At 30.9% G+C, this 12,207-nt stretch overlaps 1 protein-coding gene across 2 annotated transcripts; it reads right to left on the reverse strand.

Annotated features, from left to right (window-relative positions):
- Positions 1-2,724: 2,724 nt before the first annotated feature.
- Positions 2,725-5,991, reverse strand: LOC133289688 (ras-related protein RABA6b-like). 2 transcript variants are annotated; one of them, XM_061487682.1, is made up of 2 exons: positions 5,674-5,991; positions 2,725-3,322 (listed from the first exon to the last, which is right to left on the reverse strand). In XM_061487682.1, exons 1-2 carry the CDS (start codon positions 5,889-5,891, stop codon positions 2,896-2,898), a joined length of 645 nt encoding a protein of 214 aa, XP_061343666.1. In that variant the 5' UTR covers positions 5,892-5,991; the 3' UTR covers positions 2,725-2,895. The 2 variants fall into 2 exon arrangements, with proteins under 2 accessions (XP_061343666.1, XP_061343665.1); XM_061487681.1 differs by having other exon boundaries at positions 2,725-3,328.
- Between the last annotated feature and the right edge of the window lie 6,216 nt (positions 5,992-12,207).

The following is a 12,207-nucleotide window of genomic DNA, read 5'->3' on the forward strand; positions in this document are numbered from 1 at the left end:
CCTCGTCCTTATCATATTGATACTTTGTTATTCTAGTCTCAACAACCTTAAACAACAACAAATATTTAGAATTTTGTCTATTTGTTGGCAATTCATTCTATTTTACTGTTTTATTGTTTTAACACTATATTTTTAACTATTTTAATAATTATTTAAACTCTTTTTAGCCATAAAAACATAGTGTCTTGGACACTTACCACTCGCGGGTTGGATATATATATATATATATATATATATATATATATATATATATATATATAATTAAAAAAAATAATATCAAAACTACAAAACTGCCATACGCTGCGCATCGTCGTCACTTTCCTTCGTTCTTTTGTCCAACCCTAAGATTCTGCCCCCTTTATCATTTCATCTCAGTCGCTACTTTGTAATTGTAACTTGTTCACAGTAAGGTCTTCTCACTTTGCTTTTTATTTAGTTTACCTTTTTGTTTTCTAAATTATTTTCTAAACTATAAATAACCCTTGTTCAATCGAAGAACCGATAACATAATTCTTCTTTGCTGTTCTAAATTATTCTCACCGATCTTCATTTGGGAGACTGGGTTTTGTGTGCTGAAGAATATGGTAAAGCGAATTTAGTTTTAGTGTTCAGCTTTGCAGTAGTTGTGTGGTAAAGCTATAAGATATGCTCATATGGGGATTTATTTGTTATTATCATCTCCATTTTCATTACTTAACCATAATGCTTACTTCTTTAAGCTAACCTCCATTTGTTTCTGCTATTTGTGTTAATGGTTATGCAATTACAGGAGATTCCTTTTATTCGATTATTTTCTTTATTCTTTTATTAAGGTATTGGTGCTCTACCAACCCGCGAGCAAACCCGTTGGCATTATTTCGAGCTAACCCGCGAGTTTTTTTTTAGCCAACCTGCGAGCTTTTTTCTGAGCCAACCCGCGAGCTGATTATTGAGTCAACCCGCGAGGCAACCCTAACCCGGCTTGGGTCGGGCTGGGTTGGGTTTTCTGGCTCGTTTCTCTTTTTGGGCCAACCCTAACCCGACCCCTTTTTTTCGGGTTGAATGCGGGATGGGCCGGGTCGAGCCGGGTTGGCCCGTTTTGCCAACCCTAACTACCACCACTATCATGAGACTATCTCCACCATCATTTATTACAGATTTTTGAGCACCTTAACTTTTATGACCTAAAAAATTACCTTTGTCCTCATATCAAATCATTTCACCTATTTACCCCTGTATATTCGAGTATAGACTCAGATACTCGAGTATCTGAGTCCATACCCGAGTATATGTTCAAAAAAAATTATACAGAATTTTTCTAGCGTATAGCTCTCGAAAAGTTATTTGAAATCAAAAGAAAAATACCTGATTTGAAAAGTCAAAAGTTATAGCCTTCAAAAGTTTTAGTCTAAAATTTCTTTTATGATCCCCACAAAGCTCCTCCTCAGGTTACTCGAGTCAAGTCCAATATATAAATAACTATAGAAACTTGTTTAATCCAAAAAATCTAGTGAAAAAAAAAAATTAACCACTCGGGTGTCCGTATTTAACTATAAAATCTCTTGGTAAAAATTTAACATCATATTTTTTGGATCAAATAAGTTTCTATAGTCATATACTCATAATATTGGACTTGACTCACTAACCTCAGGATGAGCTTTGTGGGTATCACAAAACCTATTTGCATTACAAAATTTTGGAAATTATAGAGTAAAACTTTAAATTCTTCGAAAAGTCGTAACTTTTGACTCAGGTATCTAAATCAGATGTTTTTTTTATTCTAAGTAACTTTTCGATAGCTATGCATTGGAAAATTCCCATAATTTTTTTTTTTTTTAAACATATACCCGAGTATGGACCCAGATATTCATTTATATTGCATGGAACAACACATACTCGAGTATCTGGATCCATATTTTGGTATATAAGAATAGGTGAAATGTTTTGAAATGAGTTTAATGATAATTTTGATAGTAAAAAAAGGTCAAAAAGCCCATTTATTACCGCATCGTTATGGTGGCCATGGTGACCGGTGTGGTCAATGAGTTGAAAAATAGAAATATTTTTATTTTTAAATTAAAAATGAGTTTTATTAGTCTCATTTAACATAAGATAAATATCTTATGTTGCAGAGAGAAAATAGGTGGGTCCTACCATTACAAAAAAAAAGTGTGGCACGAAAATCGAAGTGAGAGAAAATGAGAGATGATATCTCATGTGGAAGGAGAGTAATATTTCCCTTAAAAAATATGTTTAATTATTGTAATGATACAGTTAATTATTTCAATTGAAAACACACGATGGTTTCATGAAAATGAACCATCCCTATAGAATAGTAAGTTGCACTTTACTCGAAATGATTTGAAACAAAATGTCGTTTTATCGTTTTCACAATCTTTTCTTTCTAAGGAAAAAATAATTTTTATTTAAACCACAAAATATTTTTCGGCCCATTTGATATCAAATTAGTTTTTTTTTTTTGGGTGGTATATCAAATTAGTTATTTGCCATTGCATTTTACGGTTCTTTGAATTCAATACATATGATTATGAATTTCTATATAGCAAATAAAATTATAGTATATATTTGAATTATTTTACTTTATTTAAAAAATTGTAATTGAAATATTTTGAAGATAATATTTAGTTAAAAGTATTAAACATGCTTACAATCATATAAAAAATATAATAAAGAGACTCATGTTAAAACAAAAGAAGAATCATATGATATAAAAATCAGCTAGCATTTACATTCTATCATCAATTCAACACTTCTAAAAGAAATTTCCATGAGCATCATGCATTAAAGAAAAAGACCAAAGGAAGAGGGGGGGAAATGCAAAGAGAAGTGGGAAAATAGGAAGAACCAATAACTGAGTTTATCAAAGATAGTTGCAAAAATTGATCATGCAAGCACTCATCTTGAACAGCAATTAACTTGTTTAGTAGCAGTGACTTCATCAGCTATATGAATCTCCTTCCCACTAGAAAGACTTAATGTTGACCCATTCATTTTGGCTTCCAAACTTTTCTGGCTTGTGATATCATGGATCTTAGTGATCATTTGTAAGAATGCTTCCTCAACATTCAAATTTTGCAAAGCAGAGGTTTCCATGAAACATAACCCTTCTTTTTCTGAAAACCCTTTTCCTTCTTCTTTCTCAACTTCCCTTGATTGACCCAAATCAGTTTTGTTTCCTACAAGAATAACCACCATGTCTTCACCTCCAAACTCTCTTAACTCATGTAACCATTTTCTTACATTCATAAAAGTTGTTCTCTTGGTTATGTCATACACTAGCATTGCCCCCAGGGCTCCTCTGTAGTATGAGCTTGTTATAGCTCTAAACCTACCACAAAATTGTATACATATTTCTTAGAATTAAATATAAGATCATGATGATACAATTACATTATAATGTAAATTCATTCTTAAAACCCAAATTAAGCAATGGCTATAATTGAGAGACAACCAATATTATAATATTAGAAAAATAAAATAAACAAGGTTTTGATGACAAGGTTTGGTAATAGTCTATTCAAATATTAGTGTAGTGTTTAAGTGAGTGGAAGTGCATATCAACATGGCATAACAAGGTTTTGATGACAAGAATCAATTATTAAAGTTAGTAAGGATTAATCAAAGCACCTAAAAGATAAGTCATTAGGACTTGGATTTTTTGTAAAGGTATAAAAGTGATCCCACTTAAACTCATGAAACCTCAAGTTTTCAAAAAATGGTCTTATCAATCTCATAATTGAAACCACTTTTGAGATGTTTTGTAATATTTTAAAACCAACTTTCCTTGAAAATTTAAGTAATTTAATTGGGGAAGTCAAATAAATGAAATAATAAACTACCCTTTTCTTTTCTTTCTTTCTTTTTTTTTTGGTAAACTAAACTACCCTTTTCAAATAGTGGTCTTAAGCTAATTAGAATTAAGATATTGGATTATTTTTAGAAATAGTTTATTATTCCATTCAAACTGAAGTAAAGGAATTCTCGAGTAATTAATTACTCAAAAATAAATGAATTGTTCTTGTTTTAAATCGAAAATATGGGAAGAACAAAACCATTAATTATGACTTGAAAATAATCAATTATCTTAATTTTTATGTGAAGTAATTCATACAGGTTAGTTTTTGAATTTAATGCATCCCAATCACTTTGATTGATTATATTACAACATGAACTATACAAACACGGGAGTTTTATTGCAACTAATGAAACTTCTAAAACATTTCTTTTGACCATTATAAATTATTGGGCCATTTGAAGAGAAAAGAAAGAAAAAGAAAATATGGGTCACACATATTTTTATGTGTGTCGGGGCTAAAATTCTCATCTACAACATGAGAAACATTAATCTTATTAATTTATTTCAAAACATTTATTCTTTTGACAATTATTTTTTTCAAATTCAATTTAATCTCTCAAGATTAGAACCACTTAATAACAGCTTATTCTCTTGATAATATTAAGTTATTAAAATACCTTTAAAATCAATTTATTTTATAAAAAATGAAAGCCTTCATTAAAAATAATAATAACTGTGCAAAAAAATAATGTGGAAACTTGGGTGAGGTTCCAAATAAAGCATACTTTGAATGGAAGAAAGCATGTCCTAGACTCAATAACTAAAATGTTCATTTGGTGAGCTATCTTGTTTTTGATATCAAACCATAAACATACAAATCCAATGCCAAGCTTACAATTCAATTCATGATAATCCCATTATCTTCAAGGTCCCACCTGAAAGCATTCTAGTTATACTTTGCTTTCCCCACCAAAGCCAAACCTGTACTTAATTGGCAACCCTGACTTTTCGTTTTCACTTTTGAATTTATCACATGCAAGATATCTTCATGATCACGCACGAGTAGCACAATTAACATAATACTAAAAATATTTTGTTTGTTTTTTTTTTTTTGGTAATAAAAAAATATTTTGTTTTTATTTTTCTCTTTTTTGGTCCTTTTTTCTCTCTTTTTATTTTTTATTTTTTATTTTTTGTCACTGTACAAAAGCAAACAGCACATATAAGCTAGCTAACAAAAAAATGCAGCAAAAGAAAACAGAGGTGGGACATAATATTTGTAGGGAAAGTAGATAAGGAATGAAAAGTTGAACAAGATTGGAGGTCTAATAAGTAATAACAATCATGTCAAATTAGCTTAGTTCATTAAAAAATTAAAATTCTTCTAGATTAAGCAAACCCAAAGGACACCGACTTTGACATTGAAAATGCCAGCTAGAAAAGTGTTCAACTTTTCATTGAAACAAAAGAAGGATGAAACTAACATAAAAAATAGAAAGCAAAAGTCTATGCTACTGAGTTCTTGTCTGCATTTTGCATATTCAAAAGGGCATCCTTTTAATGTGTTTCTGAGCTTAAGAATTTGATTAATTAACCTTTGTAAAACAAAACAAGAGGGAGAATTTCAACTAGTGGTAAAATTGCTCTTTTTATATATGAAAGATCACGGATTTAAATCCAAAAACAATAAGAATGTAAGAATTGTCTTTATTGCAGCTTTGCTAGTCGGGGTTTAAGGGAGAGTTTTTTTTAACCTTTGAAAAACAAAACATTTGCTAAGATTATGAAGACAAAAGCAAGGGACAAACAAAAGAGTCAAAAACATAATCATTCATTGGAAGTGGTTGGAAAGAAACTAAGTGGGGATAATGAGTTACCTCTCTTGGCCAGCAGTGTCCCATATCTGGGCTTTGATAAGTTTGTCTCTGACCCTGATGTTCCTGTAAGCAAATTCCACACCTATGGTGGGCTTGGAATCAAGGAGGAATTCATGTTTTGCAAACCTTGATATCAGATTTGATTTCCCAACTCCAGAATCACCAATCAGAACAGCTTTGAAGAGGTAGTCACACTGCTCATCAAATGCATCAGCCATAAGTATGATGAACCTTTATCTTTCAAACCTTCTTCCCCCACTTTTTCTAATACCCAGAGAGGAAGATTTCAAATGAAACAAGAAAAAACTTAAAATCCAAATAATATTGCTGGTTATGAACTATACACTATAGAGGCAATAGGTGCAAAGTCATGATCATATTTATACTCGGATAGAGATTACATAAGAAAGCAAAAGGGGCACTATCCAATTAAATGGTAGTAGTTTGACATCCGTCCAATAAACGGAATACTATAAAGGGTTGATTTCACTTACCATTAATAACAACATGTTATCAATATAAATAAAGAAGTCTCAATATATAAATAAAGGGATTATTTTTTCTAATGTTGCATGAGATAAGTTATTTCTTATGTAGCACCGATACGACACGTGACACGACACGACACTCCGACACGTCAATCTTAAAAAAATATGGATTTCGACACATTTGGACACGTTTTAATATTAAATAATATTTTTAATTTATATAGCGTATATTTCATTTAATATTCAATAATTTAACAAAAAAATAAAACTAAATTAATAATACCCATCAACACCTTATAAAGGTGGAAGCTTTAATAAAAAAAAATAGGAACTGGGGTGAGAGAGAGAGAGAGAGAGAGAGAGAGATAATATCAGATAGAGAGATCAAATCATATTAAAGAAAGAGGTCAAAGAGAAGGAGATGCAATAAGAGCATAATAAGAATTGACAACAATGATGCTGAGATGATCTCTTATCTACTTAAGGAGAAAAAAAAAAATTGATATGATCAGGTGGAAGCTTTATTAATATATTTTAATTTTTTTACGAAAATGTCATTTGACCGTGTCGGAGAGTGTCGGAACATGTCGGACACAGTCAAATTCGCGTGTCAAAATGTCAACGTGTCGGGAATGTTGATCGCGTGTCGGACACCGTGTCGACGTGTCGGACACGATACTCCCTGTTTTTTGGAGTGTCCGTGCTTCCTTGGTTATTTCATACAACACACAAAAAAGTAGATGAGACTCATTTAAATAAGTGGAATCCACTTATTTTAATGGATTATATCTATTTTTTGTGTGTTATATGAGACGAGTTATCTCATATAATATGAAAGAAGATATTTCCATAAATAAATTAAGGGGATTGTTTTTCTCATTTAACATGAGAAAAAAACAATCTCTTACACACACATATGAAAGAGAGAGGAGAGAGAATAAAGGAGAGAGAAAATTTTTAAAGTGGATTCTACATCTAATTTGTATCTAGTGCATGAGATAATTATCTCATGTAAAATAAGATAATTATTTCCAATATAAGAACAATAAAATGCTATATAGTCATAATTTTTTTATCAAAATAAAATTGACATTTATCTTACTGTCAAATAGTCAAATTGACATGCTTATGATGGGGTATATTTGGTATTTACGTGTGAAACCTTTGATAAAGACATAATGACCGGTCCCTAATATTGTTCAGCCTCGTGGATGTCATTACCTAAGTGGAAGAGCCCACCATGGTATTGTTACCTTCATTTGCAACGGAGGCCCAATGATATTGGTCCACCTGTCTCCTGCCAATTTGGAAAGTGGGCCTGTTCATGTTTGGGTGGTCTTCCCTGATTGGTTTTTCATGATTTGTGCTCATCGATCGATCACGAGAATATTTATAGTAGTTTTGACACATCTATTCTTTTCATTGAGAAACTATCACTTGTAGAAAGAAATAAAATTTCTCTTTCCTCCACACAAGCAAATTAGAAAATACCAAATTTTTATTGATTTAAACCACTAAATCATAGATGGAGATAAAGCATATTAAATATTTCCATCGCTCACCATTCACCAATAGCCATCGTAAATTCGTAACAGGTAATTAGTGAAGATAACTTGGAACCTTGGTTTTTACCTTACTTCTTAGGAAATGGTTTTTTATATTAAATTTGGGGGGAATTTTTTTGTTTTTGCTATAAAAAAAATTTCCTATCACACTCATATAAAAGTATGTAAATTCAATATAAAGATAAGAGGGAAAGAAAAAACCTAGTGTGACACACTCATTTTTATGTAAGTGGCAGAAAAAAAAATCTATAATAAGCAGAAATATTAAACCTAAATTTAATATATAGAAACATTAAAATTTCACATTATTTGATAATTTTAAAGTTTTGTGTAATATTGACTGGATTCCAATTATTATTATTTAAAAAAAATGGATTCCAATTATTTAATGAGTTCATTTTTTCTATAGTCAATGTAGATATTATATACATTGAGCCCAAAATGACGTCGTTTTAAAGCGTAAATCAAAATATTTTTGTAATTATAATTTATTTCAGGGTTATAATTATCTTTTTTATTATAATTTTTTAATTTTTCAACCCAAAACGATATCGTTTTGGGAGCTAACATAGATAACTTATCTACATTCACGGTAGAAACATTAAAACCTTATTTAATATATAGAAACAAGAGAAATAGAGACTAAGCATGAAATTTTGATACGATAGGGTCTTTAGTTATCACACTATGGATAAAACTCAAATATAGTTGAAGATAAATCCTCTCATGTTATTTAACGTCATGTTATATGAGATGATCTTAATCATTAATCAACAAATTAATAGGTTTTATAATTTTTCATCCTAATATTTTTTTCTCTTTTCTTTTATCATCATTGATTTATTTTTATATGATTAGAATATTTCGACATAACATAATCACGAATGGAGTAGTTTATTTGACTATGCCTTTATATTCTTCTTTTATTAGGGTGTTTCTATTTGTACATTTCCAAAACAAGCAAAAGTAATATTTGATCAAAAGCTAAAAGACAACCCTGAACTTTCATGAATAAGATAATAAAACTGATTTCAGACTCTCGTTATGTTCATGTCTGACATGGACAGCATGAGGGTTCTTTGTTATCTTAATATACATGTTAGAACCCTACCAAAAAATAAATAATAAACATTTAAAAGACATTCAAGGCTTTTATCCTCAAACTACCAAAGAACTAGCAATTTTGAAGAACATAATTGAATCAATTATATCTTAAAACCCCACAAGGGTGACATTATCGTATAAATCTCTTTTTTTTTTTCTTCCGCTGCCAATGCAATTTTTGAAGTTTATCATGAACATTAGAAAATTCTCTAGAACACCGTTATCTCTATCTCAATCCTGATTCTCATCTATCTAAAATTTATTATATTCTGGTTGTTACATGTGCAGTTTTATCATGCTTTTATATATATATATATATATATATATATATATATATATATATATATATATATATATGGGGCATGTTATATTTACAAACTTTTTTGTTTACAAACTCTTACAAACTACACTAATGTAGGACCGGTCCTACATTAATTACACAGTGTACGACCGGTCCTACATTAGTGTAATTGCAAAAAAAGTTTGTAAACGGATCCTGTCCCTATATATATATGAGGCAGGATCCTTTGACACCGGTGTCAAATTTCAAATTTGACACCTCATCTGAGAGCCGTTAGATCAAAAAAGATCAACGGTGTCACATGCTTGCAAATCAGAGTCGTTAGATAAAAAAAGATCAACGACTCTGATTTGTAAGCATGTGATACCATTGATCTTTTTTTATCTAACAGCTTTCATATGAGGTGTCAAATGAGAGCCGTTAGATCAAAAAAGATCAATGGTATCACATGCTTACAAATCAGAGTCGTTGATCTTTATTGATCTAACGGCTCTCAGATGAGGTGTCAAAATTCAAATTTGACACCGGTGTCAAAGGATCCTACCTCATATAGTCATTGATCTTTTTTGATCTAACGGCTATCAGATGAGGTGTCAAATTTTAAATTTGACATTGGTGTCAAAGGATCCTACCTCATATATATATATATATATATATATATATATATATATATATATATTGTTACAATTTAGATGAGTGTAATTCATAAGCTAAATCCTTCCTTCCCTGTCTATATTTGTTAGAGATGCCTAATAAGTTTGGGGCGAACCAAATCCACATTGGTGATTATAGTAGTAAATTTTTTTAGTGAAAGATTATAAGATAAACTTCAAATGGCAAATAGAGGCTCATCTATCTTTCTTTCTTTTTCTGTATCCAAAAAAAAATTCTTTTTTTATTATTATTATTGTTTGAGTTTGGTATTTGTCATTTTAAATGACATAAATTATGTCATTTTAGGAGAGAGATAGACACAGAAAAACAGAATCATGGGAGAGAGAAAGTGGGTGGTTTTTTTAATTTAAAATTCAAATTTTCCGTGTCTGTATCTCTCTTAAAATGACATAACTTTCTGTCATTTAAAATGACAAACAATTTTCCCTTATTGTTTTATTATAGCAACCCTGTGCTTTTTTTTTTGGACAACATCAAAGCACAAGTCTTCAAAGAAACGGCTTGCTTCCTTGGGCTAGGCCTTAAGTTTTGTTGGTCAAGTAGGCCTTAAGTATGATGACATATGTGGTAACGTGGGTAAGTCTTTGGGCTGTTTTCAAGGAGCAAGATCCAACAAATCTTAATTTGGGCCCAACGACATAAAAGATCGACAATTGAGTCCCGCTTCAAACTTGTGTCTGAATGTTACGTTCGAGATAACCGCAACGCTTAGTAAGAGACTAAGGGTTCGAGACAACATCAAGATTCAGTGCACATCAATGGAAGCAATATACGTCACAAGAGAGACAAAAAATTTGACAGAGAAAAGAAAACTTTAACTGACATGTAATATGTAATATTTCTATTAGTGGGATGTACTGAATCTTTAGTAGAATAGTAGCATTAAAGATTTATTCGTTCGAGATCATAGTTGTCTTCTAGACGTAGCATTACGTTCGTTAACAAGATCCCAAGGCTATCAGATAAAGCGACATAAAATGGTGATACAGGATATATCACCTTCTGCTATTGCCTTCTTTTTTCATTGCGAGATGTAGCACACGAAACTGAACGTGATAGGGAGGGCCTCAGGCTTCGGACAATTTGAGGTTTTCCTCAATGAACTCTCTAATACAATGTCAAGCAACCGCAAGCCACTCATCTATCACGTAAAGCAACCAACTCACCAAAAAAGTTAATTTGTTAGCCGATAATAAATTAATGATTTTATATATTATACATTTAAAGGGCATTTGATACAGGAAAAAAAAATATCTGAAAATCACAATTATTAAAAATATGTTGAATTTTTTTTTTCTCAAAAATATTATTAAAAAATTATTTAGTAAATTAAAATATTACGGAAAATGTTGTTTAAATTTCTTGAATGTATGTTTGGTTTACGAGGAGAATTTACAAAACTACCATCATGATTCTCACTTTTGAAACACAAACAAAAAACACTAGTGCCCAGAACGACCTAAAATACCATGCTCCTGGAGAAGGTTCAACAATGGTCGAAAATGGGATAGATCTTGGACCGATTGGACAATTAACATTAGAGGCAGACTTTCATGGAAAAAGAGAAGTGGCGGAGCCACCACATATAGTCAGAACATGGTCTCAATTTTAACAAATTATACTTATTATATATAATTAATTATAATTTAATTCGGGTTAAAATTATAATTTAGTCCGGACTACATTTTGTAATTTGGCCCTATCTAACACTTGAAATATTTTTGGTAAAAGATTTAGGTAAATTATATTAGGTTATCTGTTCAATTTCCACTTATATAAAAAAAGAAGATAATTTTAGTAAAAATAAAAAATATTTAATAAAACTATAACTCTTCTTATTACTGCCTGCTCAAATGCTCTGTATTTAATATAACTTAAATATATTATGATATGAACTAACAAAAATTAAAAAAAAATACACATATAATATTTTGCCACGAGCTGAAATTTAAGCTTGGCTCCGCCACTAAAAAAGAGGATGATGGCTTTCATTTTTGAGAACCTACGAATAAAAGTTGGACCTTTGAAACTTCTACAGATCAGCGTAGGAAAAAAGGAAGACATGGAACCAAGTACCAAGGATCCTTTTTTCATAGGAAAAAATGAAAATAAAGTGACTGGACGGTCAAGTGCACTAAGTTCTTCCGCGAGAATATAGTGCAAAAAATATTACAACTGTTTCTCGCAGGAGAACATAGTGTACTGGACCGATTTTTACATTCAGTTACTGTACAGTCACTAAACCCTTTTTCATATGGTTTTATGCACATGAGGAAATCGCTCTTGCTCAAGGCCAGAGAGAAGGAACTGTGTTTTGGTGTTGGTGTCAGCGTATCCAGTAGCGGACCCAGAAAATTTTATTTATGTGTGCATATTTAGTCCAAATATTTAGTGGAGGGAG

This window comes from Gastrolobium bilobum, unplaced genomic scaffold (assembly GCF_033153095.1).
Source record: "Gastrolobium bilobum isolate Gb01-03AN ecotype WA unplaced genomic scaffold, APGP_CSIRO_Gbil_v1 utg1031, whole genome shotgun sequence".
Classification (NCBI taxonomy): Eukaryota; Viridiplantae; Streptophyta; class Magnoliopsida; order Fabales; family Fabaceae; genus Gastrolobium; species Gastrolobium bilobum.

Bases quoted from the DNA above. Each gene is read 5' to 3' on its own strand.
- LOC133289688 (XM_061487681.1), bottom strand. From the start codon at position 5,891: ATGGCTGATGCATTTGATGAGCAGTGTGACTACCTCTTCAAAGCTGTT. The intron at 3,329-5,673 runs GTAACTCATTAT...ATTTTGTGGTAG, and splicing joins GACACTGCTGGCCAAGAGAG to GTTTAGAGCTATAACAAGCT.